This window comes from Crinia signifera, chromosome 6 (genome assembly GCF_055691185.1).
Source record: "Crinia signifera chromosome 6, ASM5569118v1, whole genome shotgun sequence".
Classification (NCBI taxonomy): domain Eukaryota; kingdom Metazoa; phylum Chordata; class Amphibia; order Anura; family Myobatrachidae; genus Crinia; species Crinia signifera.
Genome location: NC_139222.1, coordinates 174,134,151 through 174,159,791, shown reverse-complemented (window position 1 = coordinate 174,159,791; position 25,641 = coordinate 174,134,151). Strand labels below are relative to the sequence as shown.

The 25,641-nt window shown below is 42.7% G+C and overlaps 1 protein-coding gene across 1 annotated transcript in view; it reads left to right on the top strand.

The window, feature by feature from the left end:
* The first annotated feature begins 11,805 nt into the window (after positions 1 to 11,805).
* The window catches only part of LOC146009679 (myosin-3-like), a 55,294-nt gene continuing 41,458 nt past the window's right edge, over positions 11,806 to 25,641 (top strand). Inside the window, exons 1-10 of the mRNA XM_083150136.1 lie at positions 11,806 to 11,902; positions 13,051 to 13,262; positions 13,605 to 13,748; positions 15,436 to 15,592; positions 17,045 to 17,072; positions 17,349 to 17,457; positions 19,445 to 19,537; positions 22,807 to 22,870; positions 24,143 to 24,241; positions 25,254 to 25,357. Of these exons, the coding sequence (XP_083006262.1) occupies positions 11,806 to 11,902; positions 13,051 to 13,262; positions 13,605 to 13,748; positions 15,436 to 15,592; positions 17,045 to 17,072; positions 17,349 to 17,457; positions 19,445 to 19,537; positions 22,807 to 22,870; positions 24,143 to 24,241; positions 25,254 to 25,357 (1,107 nt within the window). The remainder of the gene's footprint in view (positions 11,903 to 13,050; positions 13,263 to 13,604; positions 13,749 to 15,435; positions 15,593 to 17,044; positions 17,073 to 17,348; positions 17,458 to 19,444; positions 19,538 to 22,806; positions 22,871 to 24,142; positions 24,242 to 25,253; positions 25,358 to 25,641) is intronic.

Below are 25,641 nucleotides of genomic sequence, written 5' to 3'. Positions count from 1 at the left end.
CACCGGGCTGATAGTGGTGTAAAAAAAAAGAATAATCTATTGTCTAATACTGGGGCACTATGAGTCCCAGCAAGCCTCCCCCGCAAGCTGTGACTTGGAGAACCACAAGTCCCAGCCTGCGGGGCATTAAAGGGCCCGCTGGGTCTTGTAGTTCCACAGTATTAAAAATAGTAAAATAAAACACACTGACACACATTTAAAATAAAACTTTAATACATCCAAAGCCCTTACATACTGATACTTACCTATCTTCATCCCGTAGGTAGCCCTGGTCCTGATGTCCTGGTCCTGTGTCGTCTTCTGGATCCATGGCTCCTGATTGGCCGCTAGGCCGCAAGGCGGCCAATAGCGGCATTCGGGAGGCGGAGCCGCACGATGTACACAAACACTGTGCGGCTCTCTGCTGTTCGTCTGGTTTCGTGTGTCGGTTTGTTTTTTTGCAAAGACCCATCCCTGGACTACGTCGCCCTGGGACAGGTGAGTATGGTTTCCTTCCATAGGTTCCCACATGGATTTTGTCGGACTCCGGACGCCGACAGCGAGGACGACATGGACAGCGACGTCGACATGGATCCAGAAGACGACACAGGACCAGGACATCAGGACCTACGGGATGAAGATAGGTAAGGATAAGTATCATATGTAAGGGCTTTGGATGTATTAAAGTTTTATTTTAAATGTGTGTCAGTGTGTTTTATTTTACTATTTTTAATACTGTGGTACTACAAGACCCAGCGGGCCCTTTAATGCCCAGCAGGCTGGGACTTGTGGTTCTCCAAGTCCCAGCTTGTGGGGGAGGCTTGCTGGGACTCATAGTGCCCCAGTATTAAACAATAGTTTATTCTTTTTTTTTACACCAAGATCAGCCCGGTGACCACAGCCCAGGGTCACTGGGGACAGCACCAGGCTTCAGCCTGGTCAGGTAAGTCCTGGAGGGGGGGGACCCCTTCATTGGGGGGGTCCCCACTCCCCCAGGGCCCCTGGCCAGGCTGACTGGTCGGTAGGGTTAATGTTTTGGCCGCGGGACCTTATATCATAAGTGTCCCCCGGCTGTGACATTACCCTGCTGGCTGGTTTGGCCTGGGGCTGGTTCTTAAAATACGGGGGACCCCTAGTCATTTTGTCCCCCGTATTTTGGGAACCAGCCCCGGACTTGGAGCCTGGGGCTGGTTGTTAAAAATCGGGGAACCCTTATTTGTCGGGTTCCCTGATTTTTTATTACCGGCCCCGGCTCTTTCAGCCTGGTGCTGGTTACAGCTGTGGGGGGGACCCCACGCCGATTTTTTTTTTATATTTATTTTTTTTTCTATTTTTTTTACACCTTGCAGCCTGTACAGATCTGACTGATCCTTGCAGGCTTAAAGCAAATACGACAGGGAAAGCAAGGTGTATTTTCCTGTCGTATTTGCGTGGGTGTTTTACACCAATTAGCAGCCGTATTATCAGTACGGCTGCTTAGTAAATCAGGAACCACCATTCTTTTGAATGGTGATTTCTGTCGTATTCTATCGATGGTGTAGACATTCGTATTTGTAAATACAAATACGAATGTTCCATCTTTAGGAATACGAATTGTTGTATTTTCGGGATTGTAAATCCTGAAAATACAAATGTGTAAAAAATAGGTGTATTTCTGCCTACGAATATACCTATTTTTTGCGAATCCATTTTTGTAAATTTCCCCCTAGGTCCCCGCTTCATTGGACCATACAGAATCCTGAACAAAATTAATCCAGTTACTTTCAGACTCCATCTTCCCAAGTCTGTTAGGATTAATAACGTTTTTCATTCTGCGTTGCTCAAACCTGCAGTGCGGCCAATTTCTCGCAGACCAGTCCCTGCTATTTGTCAGGGACACAAAGGGTGACATTCTATGGGATGAGATTTGTGTTTTTTGGCGTTAATTAGTAAACAAAATGGCGACATCGCATTTTTCCGTCAAATCGCCTATTTAATAGGATGCGCAAAGGGACTGAAATCACATATTATGTGCGTTAAAGCATGCGGACCAAAAGTGCGTGATAAATTCGCATTTATATCGCATCCAGATGTTTTCGTACAGAAAAGTATACAAATCGCTTATTTAATGCAATGCGTTTTCGCAAATCGCACTTTTTAGGTGTCTAATAATCGCACTTATTTCAGACCAGGTTCTGTTTGGCGATTTGGCCCAGAACTCACTTTGGTCAAGTGCACACATGGTTAATTTCAGCACAGGTGCCCTCATTTTCACTCACAAACACCCCTACATAAACCCCAACATCATTAAGGACACCTGTGAGGGTTTGAGACATGGAGATTTTGCAGAGTGGTTTGGAGTTGCTTATTTGTGATGTGGCCCATTTGGAGGAGCTGCGCAGGAGGGAGGAAGCTGCGCGCCAGATCCAGGTAGCCCCCCGACTACTGCATACCCCACGTATGTATCGTGCTCGGCTGTACCTGGACTCCCTCTCGGATCAACAGGTTGTGGGGATGTTTAGGCTGAACCGCATTAACCTGTTGGACTTATATGAGCAGGTGAGAGATGATTTGGACCCTTTTGGGGGAGGCAACTATGCAGTGTCTGTGCTGCACAAATTAATGTGTGCCCTCTACTATTTGGCCACAGGCTCCACTCAGTCTGTGACCTCATGGTCCTAAGGGGTATCACAGGCCACTTTCTCTAAGCATTTTACTCAAGTGTTACTTGCTTTAAAGAAGTTGTGGCGCACATACATCAGATTCCCCAGTTCTGAGTTGAAGTGGCAGGACCACAAGTTGGCTTTCTATAGACTCTCAGCATTCCCACACGTGCTGAGAGCTATAGACTGCACACACATTGGGATTAGGGCACCGCACGTGCGGGGCCACGTCTACGTCAATAGGCGTGGGCGGCACTCCCTGAACGTGCAGGTTGTTTCCAATGCTCACCTCAAAATCCTGAGTGTTGTTGCAGGCTTTCCTGGGAACTGCCATGACGCCTATATTCTGAGACACTCAGCCCTCTGGAACCGATTTACCGACCACCAAATGCCAGAGGGCTGGCTACTAGGTAAGTACCTTTTTACGTATTACCCTGTCTGTCCTTATTTGTACCTGCTCTAATGTGTGTGTTTCCTGTTTCACAAGCATATTGTTCTTCTACCAGTGTCTCCTGTTTGCAAAAAACACAGACCTTACCATATAAGGCAATCACTTCCTATCTGTGTTTTAGGTGACTCAGAATATGGGTGTGTTTCCTGGCTCATGACACCTTTGCGCTCCCCAGAGGGCCCTGCACAGCACCGATATAATGAAGCCCATATTGCAACCCGCAATGTGGTGGAGCGCACATTTGGCGTTTTGAAGAGTAGATTCCGGTGTTTGGACCGGTCATCGGGTACGCTGCTTTACCACCCTGCAAAAGTAGTGATGATCGTCCAGGCTTGCTGCATGTTGCACAACATAGCCCTGTCCCAACCTGCCTATGTGGAGGAGGAACATGCAGAAGTCGTGCAGGAAGCCCAACCTACCACACCTCGGGTAGTGAGGGGTACGCAGAGGGGGGATCTGGTGCGCACACACATCATCAGCCGTTACTTTTCTGGTAAGCACATGTGCCCTGTATTCCAAAATGTACCTTTGCTGTAGGTGTACTCATAAACAAATTATTTACCAATACCATCTGTTTCCACCCACATTTAGCCTAATACACAGAGCCCAACGGATGCAGCTGGTGGTGCTGACCTATCCCTTGCTGGTATCAAGCTTGTAAGTACATTTGATACATGTATGAATGAAGTTTGCTGTAAAACATGGCTCACTGGTGTTGTGGAACTACACGTGCCAGCATGCCCTGACACACTATAACCATTATAGGCCAAACCATGAGTGTCAGAGCTTGCTGGAATATGTAGTTCCACAACCTTTGATGGGCCAGGAGTTACCCCACACTAATTTACAGCAATCCCATTGTCATATACCATTACACTATGTCATAATTCACACAACAATTGGTTGATAAATAATACACTGACAAAATGGTATGCCGTTAGACATTTTTACTGCAGTATACTATGTCAGAAGCAATCTGCATTTTTGTCAGTAAAACATTAAAACTGTCGGGGGATGTAACAAGATGTATTGCATATCACAAAATTATCAAATATATGACCTATCTTCTCCCACCATCAGGCAACCCTACACAACTTCTAGAACCTGCACCCAGGCCACCACGGGTCCTAATACTCCGACGGGGTGGGGAAGTGGGGGAGCCACTTATTGGGGTGCTAGATACACTACTGAGAGTTGATGCTGCGCCACCTATGACATTGCCTTCCAGCTGCTGTAGTTGGGCCTGCATACCTATTAAGGCATTGGTCTGCGCTGTGCATGATTGGCTTAGTGCAGCTATACTTTGCGCAAGGCTGCCAATATGGCTATTCTGTTCCCTTACAGCAGAAGTAAGATCTGCAAAACGGGTGTCAATGCTATTAGCAATGCGCACATGAGTGCCTACACCTACCTGTACACTACGTGCAATTTTTCGTAATTGAAGAAACGTGTTACGCATGTACAGTACCCCTGGATGTTACCTATTTGCAGGCTTTGGGAGGCCATAAATTCTATTTGTTTCTCCTTGAAATTGACCAAGGAGTTAGCTACTTGGGAAGCAGAAGCTGCTGTATGGGGTGTGTTTGTGGGTGGGGGTGGGTTGGGAGACACCCCACTTGGGGGAAGATCACTCTGTGATGAGGTCTGTATTTCCTCCTCTGCCGCAAAGGTCTCCACGGGTTCAAGAATGATGTCCATTTCGTCCAACACCATCATCGAAGAATCAGTTTGATGTGTTCCTAGTTGTATAGTACCTGTGGATACAGATGAGGAGGTAAGTACTGATGCATATATAGGCAAGACTCTCTTCAGTACTGTTTTAGAAAGGGCTTGAGATGCTGGACGCACATACCTAGGGGTCTTATGTACTTACACATGTACCCCGATACAGCATGTAACATTGACATTAATAATAAGTCAGATGGCTAGGTCAGATTACATTCATTTCCGTTGCAATGTAGCAGCAGGAGATGAATGTAGTGTGACATATTGTTGATGTGACATGGGTGTGTGTACTGTATGTGTAATGGCGTGTTTTTTGTTCATTTACCTGCTTCCACAGATTCTGCAGCAACGGGGCCTTCTTGTCTTGGATGCGTGAGCACTTCGGGACGGACAATCTGTGAAAGGAAAGATGGGCAGCCATTATGTACCTTGCAATGGATAAGCATTTACGGTAAACATGCATTGAAATGACATTAATAGACAATACTTCCTTTGGTTAAGGACTACATTATTTAGTCCCCCACATTATTTGACATCTGTTTTTTACTGATATTTTTTATTGATAATACGGCCGCTAATTGGTGTGAAACGCCCGAAAATGGCCGGGCAAATACGGCAGGAAAATACACTTTATTTTTCTGTCGTATTTGGCTTTAGCCTGCACAGATCAGTCAGATCCGTGCAGCCTTCAGTGTTAAAAAAAATAGAGAAATAAATAAATAAAAAACAGCGTGGGGTCCCCCCACAGCCGTAACCAGCACCAGGCTGAAAGAGCCGGGCTGGTAATAAAAAATCAGGAAACCCGGCAAATAGGGTTTCCCCGATTTTTTACAACCAGCCCCAGGCTCCAGGTCCGGGGCTGGTTCCCAAAATATGGAGGACAAAATGAATTGGGGTCCCCCATATTTTAAGAACCAGCCCCAGGCCAAACCATCCAGCAGGGTAATGTCACAGCCACGGGACACTTAGTATATAAGGTCCAGCGGCCAAAACATTCATCCCTACTGACCAGTCAGCCTGGCCAGGGACCCTGGGGGAGTGGGGACCCCCCCAATGAAGGGGTTCCCCCCTCCAGGACTTACCTGACCAGGCTGACCACCTTTGATGAAGCCAGTTAAACTGGTGAAAAGCGTCAAGTTACACCTCTCCACCCTCAGGATCGGACTCAGCCACCCTTCAAACCCCCTTCTTCCACCAGTGCCGATGTGAACACCCTTTCATCGGACCAGCATATCTACACTTGTGACCCATCTCAGAGACACTTCTCCAGATGAGCCTCACCTTACCGGCCACCTGTCGAGACCTTCCATTGGTGGGGACCAGTGACAGAGAATATTCTCCAGGTGTGGCGCATCCATCTTAGCCACCTGTCCCAATCAAGTGGACTACAGCCAGCCCCCCTGCACCCACCTCCAGATCTTCCGAGGTGAAACCCCAAACGGGTATTAAAAGCAGGTCAGCAGACTACAACGATTGGCGGCCCACTCCACATCCATCATCAATCACCACAGGACATCCAGGTCCCATTGGACTCACCTGCCACTCACTGTACCGACCTTCTCTGTGACCCCAAACTGGGACACTCTCATCATTGAGTGGACACAACCCCCTCTTTTTTTGCACCCTCCCAAATATTGGAATATAACAGCGGCCACGGCACTTCCCACCTACCAATAGGAACAAACCACAGTTCCACAGTTCCAACTTCCGGTGGCTTCAACATCCATCCTGACAGTGAGATCACTTTATCAAAATTATTACTTACATGATATAGTATTTTTTATGTATTGAATTTATGTGTGTTTTTATTAAAACTTATTTTATATCCCATGGTGATTATTCCTCCTCAAACTAGCGCTGTGCCACCATTCTTTTTTATTTCTTGTTTGTGGGACTAACTACCCCACTTCTGCACAGCAGCTGGGATCTGAACCAATACCAGCGCCTGTCCATCCCTTAGGGGACCACCATTTGCTGACCAGGCTGAAGCCTGGTGCTGTCCTCGATGCCCCTGGGCGGTGGGCATCAAGCTGATTCAGTGTAAAAAAAAAAGAATAAATGATTGTTTAATACTGTGGAACTATGCGTCCCAGCAAGCCTCCCCCGCAAGCTGGGACTTGGAGAACCACAAGTTTCAGCATGCGGGCCATTAAAGGGCCCGCTGGCACTTGTAGTTCCACAGCAATAAAAATAGTCAAATAAACACACACACAGACACAATAAAAATAAAAAGTTAATACATCCAAAGCCCACACATACTGATACTTACCTATCTTGAGCACGTCGGTAGGTCCCTGGGTCCGGTGCTCCTGGGTCCGGGCCTCCAGGGTCCGGGATCCGTTGGTCCGGGGTCTGGGGCTCCAGGGTCCGGGGCTCCATGGTCCGGTGCCTTGGTTCCTGGGTCCGGGGCTGCAGAGTCCGGGGCCTTGGTTCCGGGGCTGGTCCGGGGCTCTAGGGCTGAAGAGTCCGGGGTCCTGGATCCAAAGAAATTCATGGGGGACCTGTGGAAGGAAATCCAACTCACCAAGCTCCTCCTGCGAAGATCTGTCCACTTCGTTCCGAAGTAGTCCAGGTCTTCTGCCAAATGCCGGCAATTCCGGCAGCTCCCCGCATCGGAGTTGATTTTATATAATGTGGCGAGCGCAGCTGGCCTCGCAAGGGGACACGTAAAACTAAGCAAATAGCTTAGTGGGTGTCCAACTAACATATAAGTACCAGAAGTACCATTTATATATCCATCTTTCTGTATATATTTTTTCTCCTGTATTCTAAATGATAAGCTTTCCCTGCTGTAACAAGAACTCATACAGTACTTTCTGGCACATACTGTAATAGCCTAATAGCAGATACTGTATCATGTAGTGCCATGTGGTGATAAGCCTATTATTAAGTACAGGGGATTGTGACTCTTAATTGTACACCTTAGCCAAGTGATCCAGCTGGAAACAAAATAGAGACAGGGTCATTTCTATATTTAAGTATTAAGCAAAAAAAAAAAAAAACGTGACAAGGAGGTTGGAATTAATTTCCAATTATAGAGTGAGGATAAACTAAAAGGGTTGTTGGTAGACATTATAAAAGCCCTCTCCCCAGGGGCTATTTGAACATACTACATACAGTAAGTAATTGAGCAGGTTGAACCCTGGACTTCTGGTAGTTTTGGATATCATTTATGTTTATCTTATTCTCCTTCACTCTAGAACTCCATCTCAATTCATTAGCTACTGGCTGGACTAGAAAGGTAAGAGTTACTTTATTTCTTGTGAGCTGTAAAGTGATATGAATGACAGTCTGGCAGTGCTGTTGTACTGTAGCCTATGGTTTAAGGGTTTTTTATACAGATATTCTTGTTCTTAAATGTCATTATGGTTCTCCGTATAAAATGATTAATTTTAATTTATTTGATGGAATATGATTCTGAAAACACATTTTACAAATATGCAATGTTCCCTTTCAAGGTGTAATTTGTCTGTTTGAAGTGCCAGTAACATAACACCCTTAAAGGGCCTCCAACTCATTTACATATGTTTTATTTTAAATGCATTGTTACAGATTTGATCTTTCCTCTGATACTATTTATACTAGAGATGTGGAGGCTCTGATTTACTCTGATTTACTCTAATTTCAAAGCAGGATCTTATTGGCTATCCCAAATCACATGACAGTTGTTGACAGTTGATAGCCAATAAGATAAGAATCAGAGTAAATCAGAGTAAATCAGAGCCTGCACATCTCTAATTTATACAAATAGCATTATGGCTCACAATTTAGTAATCCAAGATTTAAAGAGCAGAAATGTAGTGAAATATAAACCTTGTGTTTTTTACAAATATTTTCTTTTGCATCATAGATTAATTACATTATTAATTGGTTTACCACTATTTGCTGTATAAATCAAACTCTTGCGCTCTCCCTGGAACAGCAGAGATTATTGTATGCTTTCTTATATAAAACATGTTGTTTGTTTGTTTTTTAGAAAAATGAAATTTGTAACAATGCAATCTGATGCCTCATGACTCAGAGCAGCTAAATATATGTTCTCCTAAAGACTATTAGCTGCTAATTTTTTATTATGATTTGAATATGCTCAATAGATATCAATAGTGCCAGCAATGACATTTTTCCTCCCTAGTGTAAGTTCCTTACTGAAAGCATGCATACAATATGCTTCTCTCATATATTCAGTGTTCACTGTGCATGTTTAGAACACTTCACACTTCAAGGCAAACAGTCCAGCAATGTGGTAATGATACAGTTGAATGTAGGGTATTTGATACCTTCTGTGTACACACTGAGGATAAGATCTCTGACCCTGTATGTCTTCTACTGTAAGTAAATAGAGTCTTTACATTCAACAGTCATGATGAAATATTCAAAACAGTCTCCTGCTCAGATAGTAGCAAGTTCCTTTAAGCATTGATTGGTGATACTTTCACCAGTTGGTCTTTGCCAGATCATACCTCCCAACTTTGTCTATTGCAGAATAGGGCGAAGCCATGCAAGCGCCCAAAAAGGGGGAGTGGCATATGTAAATGAGGGTGCGGTTTAGGCAAATTAGCTGTGCCTCCATTTTCGGCCACGAATAGATGCTTTGCACATGCACATAGCGTCTATTCTGTCAGATTGGGGGGGACTCCCAACTGCACCCCCGCAGCGGGACACTGCCGGCCGCGGGAGGGACGCGGGAATGTCCCCAAAAACCGGGGACATTCCGGCGTTTAGTGGGACATTTGGGAGGTATGCAGATGCTGATTTATGCATTCGCATAGGAAACAGAGCCCAGACTTATGCATCCAGTTCTGTATTTTGTACAACTGAATTAGTAGTTTTAAAAGTATTAAAAGTATTAAAACAATTGTAAAAAATAGGAAGTACTTATAATGTTTATTTATTGTTACTTTTGGTGAAAATATGCTATCATTGAATGCTTTTAGTCTCCTTTTTCTCCTTTACTGACCCTCACTACAGGGTGGTGTTTGATAAGTCCGGTGAGACCCCCAACTTAAACCAGCTATCCTCAATGATAGCAACTTCTGGGGAAAACCTTTAATCAGTGACAGCTCCAGAGGGGGTGCTTCAGCACAGATCAAAATTCAAATAGGGGAGTTACACTAACTGCCAACAACTGCATCCAAACTGACTCACTGGCAGTTGGTGTTTTTCATCTATTTGAATTTTGAATTGTGCTAAGCCCCACCTCTGGAGCCACCACTGCCTTTGATAAATATTTTTATTTTGTATTTTATATATATATATATATATATATATATATATATACAGGTCGAGTATCCCGTATCCGAATATCCGTTATCCGAATTATTCCGAAATACGGACATTCCAGAAAGTGAAAAATTTTTTTTTTTTTTTGCTAAAAACTCACTGGGGACATTTGTAACAGCATCACTGGGGACATGATTTGTAACTGGCACTATATATGTGCAAGACAATGATTGCTTGGCATTCAAATTCAGTGCTGAGATAGTACACACATTTTGTTTCACGTTTTGAAACCTTGTTTTTTGAACAATTAAAATATATTTGTGTGTATTTTATGTGGTAATATAATATATTTGTGTGTATATTATGTGTTTATACAGCATAAATGCAAGATACTTCAAAATACATAATTGAAATATTAAAATATTCCGAAATACGGAATAATCCGTTATCCAAAATTCTCCTGGTCCCGAGCATTTTGGATAAGGGATACTTAACCTGTATATATATAAAAACACAAACGTATCTCTTGTGAATACAGAAACTTTAGTTGAGGAAGGTCTGAGCACTGCTTGATAAAGAGACCCCTAATGGTGTGTAAACACGGTAAGATTTGGCTTCCGATGTTCCTGATATAGGGAACATCGGAAGCCAAATCACATGCAAATCGCATGCTTTTTTAAGGCTTGCGAGCCCGATGCGGTGCCGATGCATGCTCTCGTGTGAGCGTAAATCGGCAGCCAGATAGAGAGGGCAGGCAACACTATATAGTGCAGATCTGCACTATAGAGTCTGAATTGTGCCCCTCTAGCATGCCGTGAGATGCGAGTCCCGATGCGATCTGATCACGTCGGGACTTGCATCTCCTGGCATATCCTGCCGTGTGTACACACCATTACACTTATCTGAAGACAGATGTGGAGAACATCACAGTACAGAAAAAAGCTCATAGGGGTGTTTCAAACACTGGAGTTTCCACTGGAGCTTTCTGAAGTGTTTGTACTATGCTGTGACATCTGGATGTTGCAATGCTGTAATCATTATTGTTGTGCTGAATATGTGGTATGCTGTTTACTTGCTTCAAAAAACAAAATAAAAAAAAGTCTTTATCTGATCCAGTGTGCTTCCTTGTCACAATAGTGTTTGGGGCAGATGTATAAAGGGCCATTATGGGGGAGAAGGGGTATCAGCGCACGTTATGTGCACTATACCGCTTCTTCCCCATGTATGACGGTGCCAGTGTGTGGTAAGGGACAGGGGCGCTATGCGCCTCTGCCCATATCGGCGCTGCTATCTAAATGATAGCAGGCTGAATGTATGAACGGTCAGCATCGCTCATTGTTCCGCCCACTGCTGCTTTTGGCTTTTCCAGCATCAGGCTGGCGAAGCCCTATCTAAACAGCAAGGACAGCGCTGTCCATGCTGTTAGGTCTGGGCTGCACTGGGGATCTCTCATGAGCAGCGAGATCCCGCACATGCCCAGTGCAGCCGGCCGGAGGACAGGAGACAGCGCATTAGTGTAAACTCATGCGCTATCTCCAGGAGGGGACATCGCTGGAGGGGGGAGTTAGTGCTCCCCCGCTTCGGAGGACTAGATGTTAATACATCTTGTCGGTCTCCCCTCCTGCTTCTCCTCGCTAATAATGCGAAACAGGAAGTATTATAGCGGCTCCTTTATTCCATCTGCCCCTTTATTCCATACAGATGTACCCGCTCTCATTAGAGTGGCTCCTGGTGATAGAATCACCATGCACCATTCCCCGCTGCTCTGTCAGAATGGGGTGCACGCGCATGAGATGCTCACATGCCCCATTCTGTCGGAAGCCCTGTAGCCAGCTTCCCGCTCTCTCCCGCTCCCTGCCTGTCTCCCTGAAGCGAAGACGGGCAGGTAAGCACCTGGTCCCTGTTCCCTGAGTGGGATGCATGAGAGAGTGAGCCACTCGTGCTTCCCCGTCTCCCAGCCATGCCCCCGCCAGCCTTCGCCAGTGCCTGCCAGCACTATGGATATGTCGCGCTGGCGGGCATGCTGAGGCTGGCTACATCTGTATGTACTAAGCAAAGCAGTCTTTGGTCAAGGCCAAGCTATTGCTGGTGTTACCCTATAGAAACCTAAAGGCTTATTTCCACATTGTGCTGTCAGAGTTATTGACTTTACAACATTATTGATTTTAAATCATGTTTGTATTTGCAAAGCCAACACCGCTAAAATAGGGTTGGACAAACATTTACTGGAAAAAAAACCTCCAGGATAACAACCCATAATCGGTATTTAGCCCAAAAGCTACAATAGGTAGATTATATTACAGGGGATATCACAGCTAGACCATACACTTTAGTGAGACCTGCAAAAAAGGTTGAACTTGATAGATAGATGTCTTTTTTCAAACTCAACTACTATGTTACTATGTAAAATGCTGTAAATCTCATTTTTACCTCGTTTGTATGCCCGGATTGGATGGTGTCCCCCATTATAACATTTAATTATCAAACTGCTTGATACATGCCCTGGAATCCATACACATCCTGCTAGGTTAATTGATTACTGAAAAAAAAAAATATCCCTTTTGTGTCCATGGTAAAGAAATGTAAACTGTAAGCTATGTAAGGGCAGGGACTGAGGGGAGTGACTGAATGTAAACTTCTCTGTAATAGGCAGTGGCGTAACTATAAATTTTGCTCCCCCCTGCCAAAAAGTTTGTGCCCCCCCCCCTGGGCTCCTCTCCAGCGTGTTCCCCCAGCATGAGGTGATGACGTCACGTCACACGCCCATCCGCCCGCCCATCCTGTACACAGTAGCCATTAGCCGGCTCTGTGTACAGTCAATTGAATTAGTGGAGGGGATTTGTCATGTCTGCTATGGCGGCACCCACGCTGCGGCTGACTCGCCTCCGGTGCTCAGCCAGTGGGCAATGGCAGGCAGGCGCCCACATAGACCCCACTGTGGCTTGCTCCCCCAAGCTGGGGCTGCCTTACAGTAGTTACGCCACTGGTAATAGGATATTGATCTGTTTTTTATCATCTTTACTCTAATTGCAGCTGTAACCATGAGTAGCGATGCAGAGATGGCGTACTATGGTGTAGCTGCACCATACCTCAGAAAGACAGAAAAGGAAAGGCTTGAGGCCCAGACTCAGCCCTTCGATGCCAAAACATACTGCTTTGTTACTGACCCCACCATTGATTACATCAAGGGAAAGATTACCGGCTCAGACGGTGGAAAGGTTACAGTTGATACGGAAAATGGAAAGGTAAAATATAATTTTGTTTATCATTTATAATGAATATAGGTCAGACCGTTTACATCAGCTTGTTTTACCCATAAATACAAATTTTTATTTAGCAGATTTTGCGGCAGGTCTTTATTTTGTTAGGTCATATGGGGGGGGGAGGGGGTTTCTAACATTAACCAGGGTGCTATGTTGGGACCGTGCAGTTTTCATAACTTAGCAATATGACTAGAACACAAAAATATAATGTGTCCTTTGCATTTTTGTTTTTGGTCTTTTCGAATTTATTTACAAGTTTGTAGTAAAGCTGTTAATTTGCAGATATATGTTTAATGTTTTTCACATTTTTGTTCTAAATACCAGACCGTCACTGTGAAGTCTGAAAATGTTTTCCCTATGAACCCTCCCAAGTTCGATAAAATTGAGGACATGGCGATGTTAACTCACCTTCATGAGCCGGCTGTCTTATTTAACCTGAAGGATCGTTACAGTGCTTGGATGATCTATGTAAGATATTCCTTACTGGCCTTATGTACTTCATCAGTCAGTCATCATATGGTATAGATAGTATAGATCTCATGTGGGATTTTACCCAAAGTCCTATACACCGGATATAAAGGACATAAAGACTAATGGTGCCATTTTATACATCATAGAGTTTATTGTTCAGTTCTCCACATATATATATATATATATATATATATATATATATACTGTATATATATATATATATATATATATATATATATATATTGTGCCTGTCATTCCGATATACACATATATATACATGTTAAGTGCAATGGTGCAATTGGTAATTAGATTGGTAGATTGGTACTTTGGTTCAGTCTTTGGTTTAGGTTCCTAATCATAATCAGCTTACTAGGTAAAAAATGTAAGTAATGCTAAAGTAAAGTAGCTGAAACAAAATCAGCAAACAGCCTAGCCATCATTCAGGGCACCTACACACTTCTTTGCTCCTTGCGGTACTTGAGCAGCTAGTATTTAAGCAAAGTCTCTTACAATATTTCAAATTATTCACTGATTCTTACAGGTACTGTATATCCCCAGGCTTTAGCCTGGCTTTTGTGAATTCAGTCTTAGAGGTTTATGGTTATACCTGTCTCCAGCAGGAAGGAGCCTGTCTTGCATTTAAGGCTCAGTAGCCTGGCTCCTTCTCAGTAAACATAAGCTCACTTTTGGTGGTCTTCCCTGCCTGATACAGGTTTAGACACTGGCCCCCATTGGCTTCTAGCACACTCAGCTCATTTGCTACAACTGCAGCCTGACTGGCTTTCCCAACCTCACTTGGGCAGGATACATAGGATGCACCCCAATCTGACTGCAGTAGTACTCTGCGGCCATCAAGTGTTTTTTCTTCCATGTGATGGTTGATGCCTCTTTCGCCACACAGAATCCATGGCTTGATATGCAATTTACCTTCATACTGACACACACACATATATCTATATACTGTGTGTGTATATATATATATATATATATATATATATATATATATATATATGTATAACCACAAGCACTACATAACAAGTGCAATATAATCTACATTCAGATCATAAAATGTAACAGAAATCAATGCACCAAATACAATGGCAACAGTATACCTTGGGAGTCATTCTACTTCACTTGGTCCCCAGTGTGTTCGCACGGGGACGCAGTGTTTTCTTTCTGTGCATGCACATAATGTTTTATGCGCATATGCAGGGTCCTTAGGCGAGTTTACACAGTGACTTACATAGATGCCTGCCCATTTGCGCGGGGCAGGGCAGGCTTGGGAGAGGCCCGTGTCATCCATGGGTTTCATGGGTGCCCTCTGGGACTTGGTAAGCTGCGAGCTTACCGAGTCAACCACAATCAGGGCCCTGGTGTGAGCCTTATATCACCCATATAGGGTTTCTCCAGATAGAGTGGCTGGGTCCAGCCTTCAGCAACACTTGAAGATATTTTATAGTGTAGTCATTTTACAAAAACAAAGTCAACATAACACATTTACAAAGTAGAACTTATCTGATCATCTGATCAGCAGTGGTGAGCTAGCAATCCAAACAGGAGAACCAGCAGGAAATCAACTCAATCTGTTTTACATTTGATATCTATATTTTAGACTTCATCATATACTGCAATGTTTCAGGTCCAGCATAACCTTTTTGCAAACTCTTCTACCATTTTTTTACAGACATATTCTGGTCTGTTCTGTGTCACTGTGAATCCATACAAGTGGCTGCCTGTGTACAACCCTGAGGTCGTCAATGCCTACAGGGGCAAGAAGAGACAAGAAGCCCCACCACACATCTTCTCCATCTCTGACAACGCCTATCAGTTCATGTTAACCGGTATGCCAAAACACATACTGTATACAAACATAGTATTTGCCATGGGTATTTTGATAATCATTTAACACATTGGAATGCATCCAATAGCCATGAAAACACAGCAATATATCACGGGTTAGTTTATCACACCTTTGGTATCTCAAGAAAGTTCTTCTAAAACAGCTTATTGTGTGTATTTGCACTCCCATTTTTCAGACCTATTCTGTTACTAAAAAGTTAAAATGGAATAATGATATCTGACAAAACCAGAGATACACTAAGGGGGGTATTTAATCGCTGGCAACCATCTCCCAATGAGGGAGATGGCCGCCGGGCCCTATTCAATGCTGTCTTCCCCGACACCATTGAGCAGGGCTTCTCAGCAGAACAAGCCCGACTTCACTAGCTGTCGGGCTCGTTCTGCCGAGAACAGATGGGAAGTGACGAACTGCCGGCTGCAGCTCGCCTCTTCCCGGCCACGACCTCTGCTTACTCCCCGGCAGGCGGGACATTAAATCCCGCCTGCATGTTCTCGGTCAAGCTGAACAAGAACGGGACAACCCCCTAAGTATAGGGGAAAATGGGGAAATCGAAAAAAAAAGGTAAAAAGCTAAACTAATAACAAAGTCTGTTAGTGGCTATAAAAATAATAATTCTGTGTACTTATATTGGGTCAAATGGTTGTTATTTGTGTTTTTTTTTATTAATGTAAAAATACCCAGAATTTTTATTACTGCAAAATACATGTTCGCATTAAATTAGGAGTATATAAAAATGGGTATAAAATGGATTTCTGTCATTTATAGGCGCTTTAAAAAAAAATAAAAAAAAATCCAACTACTCCCATCTGCAAGGCTAAAAACATGGATCCCACTCAAAAAACACCCCAATATACCTGTCCCATAGCATGTACCGCAATTCCCATCATTTAGCATTTTGTCTCCAAAAATGACGTCATTATAGGCTAAATAAAAATAATTAAAAACTTCTAACTGCATACGTAATTTTTACATAAAAAAATAAGGAATTTGCCTCAACTTTCACCAGCTCAGATTTGGTGAAAGGAAATTTGCAATAAAATCTATGGACAATTTTCGTGGGTCCGTTTGCGCAGATTGGATACTTGGTTACGGTAAAACTATTGATTTTGCAACTAATTAGAAATCCCCCCTTTGATGGATGGATGGATGGCTATTTCAAATTGAGCAACTACTGTATGTAAAACTGAATGCAAATATGCCTTATTATATGCGCTTATTATTCATTTGGCCCACAAAGATGTTCAAATTATATTGACAGGGGAGAAAGAAAAATACTGTTTATTAAAAAAAATTAAAAACAACACATTTTTAACCAGGGTATCTTTATTGATTTGTTTAAGAATATCTTCCAAACTATCTTAGTTTAAGAAATTGTTGTTATAGTATACAGTATGCATGCCAAATAAATTTGAATCTCTCTTTTTATTGTCAGATCGCGAGAACCAGTCTATTCTGATCACGTATGTAGACATCATTTCAGTTATTTTTTTTTAATCTACCTTTCATTCCCATAACATGATATTCCATATTCTGGATTTTACATCTATATATATATGTTTCTTCTAATGATCTCAAATAATATTTTTTTTTATCTGGCTTGAGTAATCATTTGTGCTCTTGGAATAAAAAAGTCCCCAAATTGTTTCTTAATATAAAGTCTGTACAATTCCGCTTATCGACACATCAAGTACTAATATGTAGTTTAATGCATCATTCTGATCTGTACTATACTGCAGCGGAGAATCTGGAGCAGGGAAGACTGTGAACACCAAACGTGTCATCCAATACTTTGCAACAATTGCAGCTGCGGGTGACATGAAGAAAAAGGAAACCAGTATGATGAAGGTATGGGAAATGAAGCTGGAATCTCCAGAGAAAATATGACATAAGAGAGATATTATAGCAAATTTCAAAAATATTAATCTTTGGTGTTAACAGATAATCCTAGGTGAGTATAGAGTTCTAGTGTAGTGGGCCTATAGGGTCATAGATCATTGTTATTGCTCCATAACTGTCCACAGTCTGTACACATACATGTGATTGTATATAAACAGACAGTTCAGGGCAAGATTTGCTAAGATGGGAGTTTTAATTCAGATGGGATGTTGCTATGGGCAACCAATCAGAATATACTTCTTATTTATTTAGCACTTTCTAGAAGATAATAGATATAAACTGATCGGTTGCCTTAGTAATAATGTTCCCCCTTCATCTCTGATGGGGCAGCAAATCATTTTGTATCTAAGGAATATGCTTTGATAGCTTTATGAATTACTTTAGATTACATATAGTAGATGTAGTAGCTAGCATTTACAACTTGTCAGTATTACACCAAGGGCCAGATGTATCAAGCTTCAAAAAGTGATAAACAACCAGCCAATCTGCTTCTACCTGTAGTGTTTCAAACCCGGCTTGTAACATGGCAGTTAGGAGCTGAGTGGCCACTCTCCATTTTATCACTTTTTGAGGATTGATACATCTGTCCCTCAATGCCTATTGTAGCAATGCTGCTTGTAGCAATATCACATAGTGGGATTGTGCTGTGAATGCATCACAGCATGCCGCAAACATTCCCATCAAAGCTGAGTCCTAATAAAGTTAATAGGAGGACAGCTCCCATTCAAGTCTATGGTATAGTGAAGTGTGCGATCCCACCTGCCCTGATATATGCAGGACTACCAATGCTAGGATGCGTGCACATTACAGCAAAGCTGTTAATGAGTGTTAACACAGGTTACCCTTCACTAATGCACAGAATCCGTGAAAAGTTCACAGATTCCTCCACTAGCAGGTTTGCAGCACTTGAAAACTCCTGAGATATTGGAGATTTTATTAATCTGTTGGAGACAGGTGGAATTCCCAATGACTGCCAGCTTCTGGCTAATTGAAGGTAACAATTAGCCCATGGTAAACTACCATGGATCATTCAATTTTTCTTCTATATGTGTATACTGTATATTATTTATTACACGCATTGCCCCTTTCCATGTGCCTACTTTAGATAGTCATCATAGTTATCAGCATGCAGCTGTGGCAGCCCTATCCTTGGTGCAGTGATGGATCTCTGTGTATGCACAATAACCTGCAGTTGCAGCTACATGTCCTTCACATACCCTTAGTAAACGTTACTGATGTATGATTGTCCTATTATCACCCAGCTACATATATTTAGTCATAAGTAAAGATGTGACTCTGGATTGCTTGGCATTGAAGCATGCACAGTAATAGTCCAAACGTTTGCAAGAGTTGTATGCAAAAAAAGGCATATATGCAATGCAACTCTACACCGGCCAGTTATTATTGGGAATACATAAGAATATATAGGAAATAGTTTTGAGGAATTTTAATTGGGCCACACTTACTGTTTTTACATCACATGTAGTTTAAATGTTTTGGAAAAGCACCTAAACTATACTTGCAAACTTTTTGCATCACCTGTCTAGGGGAAGCCCAGAGATGAGGTGATGCAGGCCACCTCTCACATCATTAGGCTCCATCACGGTTCCATCACGGTTCTGTGGGAGGGGAGGGCACACTTCCCATCTTTTAGCCTTGCTTCCTCGATGTGGCACCACAAATCCAGTGATTATCTCCCCTTCCTGACACTTTTCTAAGAAGAGGGCAGGATGTGGGAGATCCTCCTACTCTTTTAGGGGTGTGGGGAGCTACACAAAAATCTGGAGTCGCCTGTAACTTCCAGGAGAGTAAGCAAGCATGCCTTAGGCAACCTAATACACTAGAGAACAAATGGGAGTGGAGACTGAACTGTGTGTGACTGTTGCAGGTGGTTTGTTTAACCTTTACAGTGCCCCTCATTTTCTCTTTTCTATAGGGCACTCTGGAAGATCAAATCATCCAGGCAAACCCTCTTCTGGAGGCCTTTGGGAATGCCAAAACCATTAGGAATGATAATTCATCCCGTTTTGTGAGTTAATTAATTTATTTTTTATACATGGTCACAAAAACTTTCTAATTGTGTCTTTAAATACTGTATGTTTGTTTATAGCCAAACACTGAACACAACTCTGGAGACAGTAATATAACATATTAAAACATTAAGGGGTAGATGTTTGAAGCAGTGATAAGGGAGAAGAAGTAACTGAAGCACTGAAGTAACATCTTTAATTTGCATAATATAAAATGACACAGAGCAGCTGATTGGTTGCCATAGGCCACTTCTCCTCTTGCTCACTTCTCCTCTGTTACATCTACCCCTAAATAACAAGACTGATATTTTTAACTCAATATCCAGAAAGTTTGGATTAATATTACCACTTTGATTTTAGCAGGGACTATTATCTTTATGATCTCACTGCCGGCATTCTGGCTATTGGGATGCCAACCGCAGGGATCCTGACCATTTTCTTATATAACTTTGGATCTCATTCTGATTCACACTCAGCACTGCGTCGACCATCGAATGATGTGGAACGTGCACACAAAACTAAGACACTCTCAGGTTTCTTAGCTTTGCGTGTGTCCTGTACGAGGACAGGGTGTGCAGCTGACATCTGGTGATGTCAGCTGACCGCCCCTGGCAACCCCGTCACTGCCTCATTACCATGGGAACTCCCAGCATTTTCATGGGAACATTCATGAAATGCTGGGCGTTCCGATGAGCGCAACCACCCGCCACCCCATGCTCCCCGGCCACACTGCAGTTCGCCGTGCCCATTCGCACCTGGTGTACATTCGTTGTGCCCATTCCCATTCCAGTTTGCACAGATGCCAAACATTGGTCCCCTGAGGGAATGCGTCCAAACAAGAATAACCTCCTACAGTATATACACAAAGACACATTCATACAGAGCTCAGTGTCTATAGTATTATAAGTATATTCACAGCAGTGGCATCCCGATTCACTACCTATAAGGACACAAGGGGCCAGATGTACTTAACAGCCAGCCCCTAACTGCCATTTTTTAAACACAGCTGGTAACATGACAATTAGAAGCTGATTGGCTGGTACTTTATCTCTCTCCACTCTATCACTTTTTGAAGCTTAGTACCTCTGTTCCACAGTGTGGTAAGAAAGGTACGTTGCCTCGTGGTATAGGGCCATGCCCTAGCAGTTAATGGCGTGGCCTTGAGTCCCAAACCCCCATTTTTGTCACTTCGAGGGTAAGGAGATGTATGCTGCACTAGGGGACCATCCAGTTTGCAGTGCCGGCTCCTAGATTGTGGCAGGAATCAGGTGCTACACATAGGGCCTTATTCGAGTTCACTCTTTCAGACAAAATCCTTCTTAGATGGACAAAACCATGTGCACTGCAGGGGGGCAGATGTAACTTGTGCAGATCTAATTAGATTTGCATGGGGTTTTACTTCAAAGTGAGATCTATATTGCAGTGTTAAAATAAAGCAGCCAGTATTTACCCTGCAAAGAATCACCAAAAAATCACCAAATCTATTTCTATCTGTACATGTTACATCTGCCCCCCTGCAGTGCACATGGTTTTGTCCATCTAAGAAGGATTTTGTCAGAAAGAGTGAACTCGAATAAGGCCCATAATGCTGCAGTGCAGCACCCAGCTCCTTTCACTTAGCAGTGGGTGCAGCACATATCCCCTTAGTGATGCCACTGATTCACAGACTTTTTATACAGAGCACAGCGCATATATTAAACTGTAGATTGATATGTCCACATAGTTCTCTTCATATTGGGGGAGAATTATGAAAGTAGAGAGAGGGAGAGGGAGAGAGAGAGAGAGAGAGAGAGGGAGAGAGAGAGAGAGAGAGAGGGAGAGGGAGAGGGAGAGGGAGAGAGAGAGAGAGAGAGAGAGAGAGAGAGAGAGAGAGAGAGAGATCAACAATCAGCTCCTGTCATTTTTACAAACACAGCACGTAAAATAAAATGTCAGTTAGGAGCTGATTGGTAAGTACAAAATATCTCTCCTTTTATCTCTTGCCAAGCTTTCAGAAATCTTCCTCTTAGTAAATAGTGCTTATAATATATAATTTATAAAAAATACAATAAATACAACATTATTGTTTAGTAATATTTTATTATAAACATTAAAATCAATGCACATGCCAATATACACATCCAACAGTGATCAGTGCATATAATACATTATTAGATACTTGTTTCCTAGCACGGCGCCCATCTCGTTGATTGTATGCCTTAAGTTTAAGGCACTTAAGGCATACAATCAACGCGATGGACCCGATTTTGTTTCAATCACCAGCTAATTTTCCGGTGAAAGACAAAATCAGGGGCCGCGATGCGACCGACGCGATCAACCAGATTTTCCCATAGGAAACAATGTTAATTTTTTTTAAAGTGAAAATCGGGTTGATCACGGCCCATTATAATGGGCCGCGATGCGATCAACGCGATAAACCCGATTTTACATAGGTGACAATGTGAAATGGTCCAATATGCCCCATTTCAATATGAATATTGTTAAAAATTATGTTTAATGCCTCCCCCATTGTTAACGCCACCCCACTATTGAAGCCAACCCGAAGCGTGGGGCGGCGGTGCGCGTCCTCCGACCTTTTCATACCCCTACTATCCACGTCGGCGTGGAGTTGATCTTATATAGTGTGGCGAGCCCCAAGCCCGCGAGGGGACGTGGATACCTGTGAAGGTATCCGCGTCCCCTCGCGGGGCTAGCTGCACTCACCACACTTCGGGCTCGGTGGCTCGCTGCGCTCGTCACACTATATAAATTCAAATCCACGCCGACGTGGATAGTAGGGGTATGAAAAGGTCGGAGGACGCGTACCACCGCCGCTCGCCATGCTTCGGGTTGGCGTCAATAGTGGGGTGGCGTTAACAATGGAGGGGGGGGGGGGCATTTGAAACATGAGGGGGGGTTTAGTATTAAATGGGGGGTTTGGGGGCTTTTTACATTGAAATCAATGTAAAATCGGGTCTCAGGTACTATTTTACATTGATTCCAACCCGATGCATACAATCAAAACCGTTCTAGGAAACAAGTACCCATTATTACAAATAATATCATATTATTATTACTATAGTGTTATTAATTATGAATTAGAGAACATTAGAACACAACATTAATACAACCATATATATATATATATATATATATATATATATATATATATATATATATATATATATATATATACATGTTTGTATATAATGTGTCTCATCTTCCCATATCCATATGTCTGTGTGTGTTACTTCAGCTACTGCTATAATGATGCATTTTTATCCAATAGGGCAAATTCATTCGCATCCATTTTGGCACTACAGGGAAATTGTCATCTGCAGATATCGAAACATGTGAGTATTCATTTCTATGATTTATACACAGTAGATTGGGATTGAAAACAAGCTCAGGAAGTTTCTGGAAGTAGCCCTCATAGGGGGGGGGGGGTGTCTGTTGAGGGGGTGGGGTCTCTTGAAGGGGGTGAAATCCCTCCTCATAGGGCCTGATTCTGAGTTTGACACTTTAAACATTTTAGATCTCCTCAAATATGCCTCTTTTCATCCAGGTAATAACATGTCAATGGACACGTCCAGGTCTTAGTGAGTTCAGAAGTGGCAATAAAGTTTGGGTTTCACAATAACAATCAGAGAAACTGTATGGAGCTAAAAAACAAACAATCGTTTTTAATTATTTTGTTTACAAGATAAATGCTAGTTCTACATGGTATCTAGCGGCTGTGTGCTTCCCCACTTGTTTTATCCTTCTCTGACCCCTATGGCTGCAGCAGAGATCTTCAGATTTTGGGCCAGATTCTCTAAGCGTCAAAAGTGATAAAAAATGGAGAGTGATAAACAGCCAGCCAATCAGCTCCTGCCTGACATTTTTCAAACACAGTCTGTGACATGGCAGGTAGGAGCTGATTGGCTGGCTGTTTATCACTCTCCATTTTATCACTTTTGAAGCTTAGAGAATCTGGCCCAGAGACAGATATTGTCTCCCTGTACAATATCATGTTTTTTAAGTATAGTAAGTGCAGTAAGATTGATTATCCATTAATGTCAACGTTTATTGAAAACTTCATGTACGTAAACTGTTTCCATACTACAAATCTTTTTTTTCCCCTGGTGTCCAAATCTTAAGGCTTGTATGCACAGAATGATTTTAAGGCTATTTCTAAGCGATCTGTCTGGAAAGCTTAGAAATGAAGCACACATATCGCCCTGTGTGTACAGGCCATAGCGACGGCGATGCGTGAACCTGCGCATCACTATTGCCTGACTAGATCTTGACTTCAAGCAGGGCGGCCATTCGTCAGGGCGGCGTTAAGGAGCCTAAGGTGTTAAATTGTGAATGACCGCTGCTTAGTGAGCCAACCTGAATTAGGCCCAAAATACAAAGTTTTCTGTATATATTTGGTAGAAACATTGTATACAGCAATACAATATTAGGAACTATTATAGAAATGCAAATTGTCATCGTAATATAAATACCTAGCTTGAGTCAAGACATGTGACCTTTTTCCCATCACATACTGTATCACAAAGTTATTATTTAAAACAATAAATAACTCATTAAAGAAATGTGTTAGTACTGTAAGTCTTCACAGCCTTCTTATGTTATTACAGATTTGCTGGAGAAATCTCGAGTCACTTTCCAGCTTAAAGCAGAAAGAAGTTACCACATCTTTTACCAGATCATGTCAAACAAGAGGCCTGAGTTAATTGGTAAGTGTCCTACGGAACAAGTAGACTTAGGGGGGACGTAATAACTTGCTATAACTGTGATGCAGGTATCAATAATTTAAAAGGAAAAACCAACCCAGTTTTGGTTATAAATAACTGCTGTTTTTAAAAATGTGCCCTTGCTGATATCTACATGTAGCATTCTATTACAGTTCCCCCCTAAGCAGGTATTGATTTTGTGCGTTGTTTTCCTCCTGTGAGAAAATCGTCACTTTTTGCCGATATTTAGTAAAATTTACACTTGACCTATTTGATTACAGTCAGTGGTACAACACACATGCCACACACCGTAATGCCCCTTACACATTATGTCACACACACCATAATGCCCCTTACACAATATGCCACTCACCATAATGCTCATTACACATTATACCACACACCATAATGCCTATTACATATTAAGCCACACACTGTTATGCCCATTACAAATTATGCCACACACCTAATGCCCATTACACATTATAAAACAGACCAGAATGCCCATTAAATTTTATGCCACACACAGGAATGTGCATTATACATTATGCCACACACCTTATTGCCCATTAAATATTAAGCCTTGCAGTAAGGCTTAAAATGTCTCGCTACTAGGGGTTTCATGGCAAAAGATGCAACTTTCTGCATCTTCTCCTGGCGACACCAGTGTTCCCAGTACTTCCAGGTAACGCTTTACAAGCAGTGGCATAATTGTAAATTTTGCAGCCCCCCATTGTCATTTTAGTGCACACAGTGCAAATTATACATAATGCACACTGTAGTGCTGCTTCATAATGTCGCTCATGGCCCGGCAGCCAATCACCATGGCTGCTGGTACGTGAGCTCTGATTGGCTCAGGAGCTGCCGGAGGGGTGTGGGAAGCCTGCGGGGTGCCAGAGGGGTGGGGGAAGTATTGAATGTGACAGAGCACAGCAGTGGATGGTATGGCATACCAGCACAATATTTTTAAAAGGTACACTGTTTCCGGTTATTTAAAATCATCCTTTTTTTTCAGATATGTTATTGATCACAACAAATCCATATGATTTTCCATTCATCAGCCAGGGCGAGGTCACAGTGGCCAGCATTGACGACACAGAGGAATTAATGGCCACAGATGTAAGTTGGTGATGGTGTTCACATTCACTGTATGAAATGTGGCTTATAAGTTGTAAGCTGGCAAGCAAGGACCACTGACCTCTTACTCAACTTTTGCTGGCAATACCCTATAGAAGCCTTTGGGCTTCTTTCCACATTGTGCTCTAAAGGGATCTGACTGGATATGCAGAGGCATTTCCAGGGCTGAGACACTTTTCAGAAGAGAAGTTATTTGTGATACTAATTGCATATTTTAGTATATACCGTATATACTCGAGTATAAGTCGACCCGAATATAAGCCGAG